The 6,000-nt window shown below is 47.4% G+C and overlaps 1 protein-coding gene across 1 annotated transcript in view; it reads right to left on the reverse strand.

The window, feature by feature from the left end:
* The window catches only part of CUL3 (cullin 3), a 51,851-nt gene extending 46,869 nt beyond the window's left edge, over positions 1–4,982 (reverse strand). Inside the window, exon 1 of the mRNA XM_051626253.1 lies at positions 4,525–4,982. Coding sequence (XP_051482213.1) covers positions 4,525–4,590 — 66 coding nt within the window. The 5' untranslated portion in view covers positions 4,591–4,982. The remainder of the gene's footprint in view (positions 1–4,524) is intronic.
* Positions 4,983–6,000: the final 1,018 nt, after the last annotated feature.

The following is a 6,000-nucleotide window of genomic DNA, read 5'->3' on the forward strand; positions in this document are numbered from 1 at the left end:
AAAAGCCTTCTGCCTACACAAAAACTAAAACAAGCAGCTGTTAAGATCTGAGGAAAAGAGAGCAGTAGCAATGAATTTTACAGAACTTTCTTTGAGGAAGAAGTAACACCAATTGATAAACAGGGTTGAAAAAACAAAAAATCTGTCAGCCTTTCTGGACTAGACTAGATGAAATGAGGCTTTTCTTGGGTAAAATTATTTCATACGAAATGAATCAGAGCAGATTTTATATACATACACACACTTGAAAGACTCATTCTACCACAACTGCATGTGTAGGATTTCTCTAAATGCTTCCCAGAATCCATAATGTAATCATGTAATACTGATCCACTGGAATATTTCTGAGAACTGGCAAAAACACTATTTTGTAGCCTTGCTCTGTAGAGGAAAGACAGCTCTGCAGGAAACAAAAATTATTAAAAGCACTCAAAACAACCCACCCAACTGTAACGATCAAACCCAGTGACGTACACTGGGTCATGCTGGTTGTCACTAAGATCTGTCCAACCAATTTCATGGTGACAGCTGACCATGCACTGGAAGAAGGATGAGTTCTTGCAAAAAAGTTCATTCAACACAGCTTAACATTACTTGTATACATTTTGAAAATTAATTCCCAAAATGCTTTTTGAAGTCTCAAATATTGAAGTCTCAAAATATTGTATATTTCTGTAAGAAACGTGCACGGTTTACTTTGTACAGCTTTTCCATCAAAACACATTTAAAAATGGCTACTATTTTCTACTAGCTAAACAGTCACAGCAAAGCAGCTCAAATACACTTTCAAAAAACACAATTTGTTCATGTTACATTTTTGTTACAGACATCACATCTCTCCAAAAGTTTAAAGTGCAAATCTAGCATTCTTTGGTACCACTTCTCACAGATCAACTAAATCACCTTAAAATTAGATTTGCTGCAAGCATGTTTGAGAGCTTTTAAAGTATTCCAGCAGTAACGGGCTCACTGAGGGTTATGCAAAGACAGCCAATATGAGACCCTGAGAGTACTCTGAATGAAACCAGGGAAGGGAAGAAAGCAACCCCCAACACTTCTCCAAAACAGGTGCAATTAATTCTTGTTTTGCAGAAGTATCAAACTTGCCTTTTCACATAATCACATACCATGTAATTAGCAAAAATAGCACCGTACACCAAATACATTAAAAAAAAAAAAAAGAGAAATTCCTCTTTGCTGCAGTGAGCATGAATTTGAAAGCAGAAAGCTTGAAGATTGCTGAAGAAAGAGCCTACACGAATTCAAAACCTCTCTTACACTATTCCATCTCTGACTAACTCTAAGGCTACTCAGACTGCTATCTGGATAGACTTTACATAAATACAGAACAGTGATATATTACGAAGGTGTTTAAAGTACCATACACAGTTATCAAAATAGCACAAAGGAAATCTACAGTGGTACATAAGGTCATTTAACTGCACTTAAACTCATCAGTTTGCTCTATTAAATATACAGAAAACTCTCATTAAAAAAAATATTTCTTTTACTCTTTCTACGTTTTAAAAAAACACCCGAGTCTGAAGTCTCTGTAAAGAACACATCCTCATCTGGACTACTTCTGATGCAAAGACTGTCACTGTCTTTAAGACAAGCCCAACAAGGTAAGACAAGAAACATCCTTTTAGTAAGCTAGTTTTTGAATTAAGGAATGTGTGGGGTTTTTTTTCTATTATGAACAGAAAAAAATGGTTAAGTGTATATAAAACTATTTTCCTCACCTACTTTTGATTACTCTAAAATCCATTTCAGCAAAACAGTATTCCTGGTACTCAAGGTCATGGCCCTTGAGGTAAGAAAAATCATAGAGCACATACCAGGAGCTAGCAAAAACTAAGAAATCTAGGATGACAGATTATTTTCCAGCAATTACGAGAAATAATAAAGTAGTAATCTAGAATAAAACTAATTCCAAAACATTAAGATTTCTGGGTACAACATTGGTGGTTTTCAAATGTTTTGGTCAACTTCTACTCAATTTCCAGAAAGGCAGAAAAACCAAAAAATTTGGAGCAGTGATATTTTGCAAATTACTACATCTCCTTTCCTTCAGCTACTTTAAAATGTAACAATAACAGAAATACAAGAAATACTACAAAAAACAGGAAGTATTAAGAGAGACAACCTACATAAAGAGTGTTAACCATAATATTGCTACGTTCCAGGAATGTGACCTCTCCAATTTGGCTACTTGTAGTTTAATGTAACAGTGAACAGCTACCTCCATGCAAGCAGCAAACTAATCTAAAACAAGCAGACGTGCTGAAGAAAGATGATCAATATGACAACAAATCAAAGCAGTCTACAAAGCTGTCTGTGGAAGCACTCTTAATTCAGAACTGAAGAGTGGAATGACCAAATTTGAGACAAAAGAGTGAAGATCAGTAGCTGAAGTACAAATACTACACTTTATAAATATAAACTCCTACAAACAAGTGTAACCTCACTGACATGAATAATCCCACCGCAGTCACTGGCACTATCTGCAGGACCAAAGCTGTACAACCACTTAGGCCTCCACAAAATTTACATTAAGATTTGTACATGAACTACAGCTACTGCCTTCTGCAGTTATGAAAGACAAATCCCTCCAAATCTCTCAAACAAGTACATGCTTCTTTTTTATAAATGCTTTAGCAAATAGATTGTCAACAAAATGTCTTAGAAAAGATCTGTTGAAGAGAACACCTGAAAAACTTTTGTTATTAGATGTCACCAACATTTAAGATCTGTAGGCCTTCAGAACTTTTTACTTAATGAATTATTTTAGGGAGACTTTTTTTTTTCTTTAACTTTTTAACTAGACATTCTTTAGGCTGAAAAGAAAGACAATGCTAGCAAAAACAGTTCCAGAAGAAAAAGTACAAGGTTTAAGTTAAAGAGTGAGGCTCTGTACAAGTATTCTTCACCCCTCAACCTAATTTCATATACTCATTTATGAAAGTGGTGAAAAAAGTAAACAGAAACTCCAGTTCACCCCATTGTTAAGTCTGCCTTTGTTGGCTGACCTATATCTACATATTCACCTTTGCAATACGTTAATCTGCTTATGAAATTAAAAGATTGATACATTTTTGGTGTAGTTAAGTTATAAAACATCCATACTGGTTTTGTCAGGTTTGTTTTTTTTACAGATTTTCCTACTTGTTACTAAACCCCTGGCTACACTGCAGTAAGTAATTTCCTTCATTCCTATAAACCAACACATCCTAACAAAATTTACTTTCTTGGAAATTGTTGTTAAAAAAATAAATGGATGATAGATATCAACAACCTTCTACCACCTAAAATTTACCATTTCATAGTCCATTTTTTCCTGCTGACTTTTACCACTAAATGCAACAGTCAATGATTAAAAGTAAAGACTAAGAGGAAAACAGTGTAAATTAGATTACTATGATTAAGCCAACTGCTGAGAAGACAAAGAATTCTCTAATTTAGTGAGAGTTTTGATGAAACAAATATATTGATATATTCCTTGCCAGTGATATAAGATAAACAGGTATGTCCAGTTTCTCCATAGAAACCAGGCCCATTAGTTCCATACTACTGCCTGCTGGGTTCAGGCATAGCATCAAAAAGTTATGCTAAACCTTAAAAGCCAGTGACTCAACTAAGTATCTTCTTTTCAACGTGTACACCGGTGAATGCACACACACTTCCTGGCAATCCTCCGGCACGCTGAAGCTTTCCTATTTCTCCTGTTTCCTCAACGCCATTAATAGTACTGTAGTTGTTACTCTGTTGTAAACTCTAATTGAACCGTCAAAACACAACAAGGTTTACGGCAGCAATCTGGCTCATTAGCCTCTGTAACTCAAAGAGATGGCACGCTGATGGCCCTGCCAAACATGCAGCAAAGTTACCTGCGCCTATATGTTTACAGTAACATCTTCCGAACAGCTGGCACTTTGCCACCTAAATTTTATAATCGCACGATTTATAATCTCTTTTACGGAACGGAGAGAGAAATAAATTCTCCGAGGGGAACCTCAACAGGAGACACCAATAAATAACACTCCCCCTCCCAGGGCTGACTAATTCTGTTGATGTCGGCGTGTAACCTTCGGCTTCTCTGAGGCCTCTTCCTTGAAAACAAAGAAACAAGTCGTGTCCCCCCCACCGCCAAAGCCGTGCGTGTATTTCCATAATTGATTTGCTTGACTGATGAGGGAGGCGATACCCGCGGGGACCAGCTCCTCCAGCCCCCCTCGCCGTGCGGCAGGCAGCACTGCTCCCCGACCTGCGCGTCCCTGTCCCCCCCACAGCTCGCACGAGGGTGCCCGAGGCCGCCGGCCGACTGACAGCTCAACCCGCCCCGCTCGCCCCCGCGGCCGCCTCCGAGGCCCAAAGCCGCCTCCGCCCGGTGCCGGCCCGGCCTGCCGGCCCGCGGGCCCGGGCGCACGGCGCGGCCGGCAGGAGCAGCGAGGCCGCGGGGCCTGCGGGCAAGCGGAGGCCGAGGCCTGGCCTGGCCGCTCAGCCCGGCCTAGGCCCGGTACTTACAGGGAAGGCTCGGATCCGCATCTTGGTGTCCTTCCGGCTGCCCGTTCCCTTGCTCAGGTTCGACATCTTCGGGCCCGGCGGCAGCGGCGCCTCCCGTCCGGAGGGGCGCCGGGGGAGGCGAGGCGGGACGGCGGAGCCCGGGAGAGGGACCGGGCGCCCGGCAGGGGAGGCCGCTGGCGACCTTCACTCCGGGCTGCGGCCCCCGGGGGTGCGCGGAGGGCGGGAGGGCCGGGCCGGGCCCGGCCGGGCTGCAAGGGGGGAGCGGCGGGGGAGGCGGCGGCGAGGGGGGGAGGCGGCGGGGCAGGCCCCTCGCTCCGGCGGCGGCGCTTCCTTCACCCTCCTCCTCCGCCGCGATGGCGGACAAACATCGCTCAGTGCGCAGGGCCGAGCGCCCCCCTGCTCTGCCTTCCCTTCCCACCGCCCAGCGACAGACAGACCCGCCGCGGCGGGCGGAGGCGGCGGGCGGGGCGGAGCCGCGGGGCGGGGGGCGAGGGCGGGGGAGCCGCGGCTCTCGCGAGGCCTCGCCGGCTCTCGCGAGACGGCCCGGAGGCCCTGCTCCCGTGGGCGGGGCCGGGCGGCTCCGGGTGTCACCGCCGCCCGGAGGGGAGGGCGGGGAGGGCGCGCGGGAGGAAAGGGCGGCTCTGATTGGCGGAGAGCGGCGCCGCGAGGGGCGGGGCCTCCGGGCACGGGCTGCGGGGTGTCGAGGGCAGCGCGTGCGGGGGGGGGGGGCCGGGCAGGGGGATCAGGGAGGGGGATCAGGCAGGGGCTGGGCAGGGGGCTGGGGAGGGGGATCAGGGAGGGGGTTGGGCAGTGGGTTCAGGCAGGGGGTTCAGGCGGGGGCTGGGCAGGGGGCTCGGGCAGTGAGGCGCAGCCGCTGCCCTTGGGTTGTTTCTGTGGGGAATATTTTGTGTGGGCTTTGCCCCCCGTCGGTATCGCAACGTGTTTGACTCGTGGCAGGTGTTTCATCAGGGCTAACGCGCCGGTTCTGGCACCGCGCAGGGACGTGCACCGGGCGCTGCTGCGGCCCCGCCGGCCAGGCCTGTGGCCGGGCTGACGGCACCCACCCCTCGTTTTGGCTCCCTGCGATGAGTCTTGCTTCTGCGCTGCTGAAACAGGAAAGCCGGTTTGTGCCTTGTCCCATGCCTTGCCCTTTGAAGTCTGCCCCTCTGAATGACGTCCCCGGCCGGCAGGCGCAGCCCTGCGCCGGGCTCGCAGGCTGGGATGATGCAAGGCATTTGTATTTATGTTTTCATGGCGCTGCGTGCCTGAGCAGTGAGGGTGCCACCTGAGGCAGTGCTTACATCAGCGTAGAGTTAAATATAGGTCACCCAGGAATGGCCGGTTGCTGTTGAAGGGAAGGATGTTTTGAAGATGCCAGGTCCTGTAAGGCGGTAGCAGCACAGCGGCTCTGGAAGTCAGGCTGCTCAGCCAGAAGAGTCGAGGTCCCAGTGGCCAGGGGACCGCCTGAAAAGTTAG

The sequence above is a fragment of the Apus apus genome, chromosome 8 (genome assembly GCF_020740795.1).
Source record: "Apus apus isolate bApuApu2 chromosome 8, bApuApu2.pri.cur, whole genome shotgun sequence".
Lineage (NCBI taxonomy): Eukaryota > Metazoa > Chordata > Aves > Apodiformes > Apodidae > Apus > Apus apus.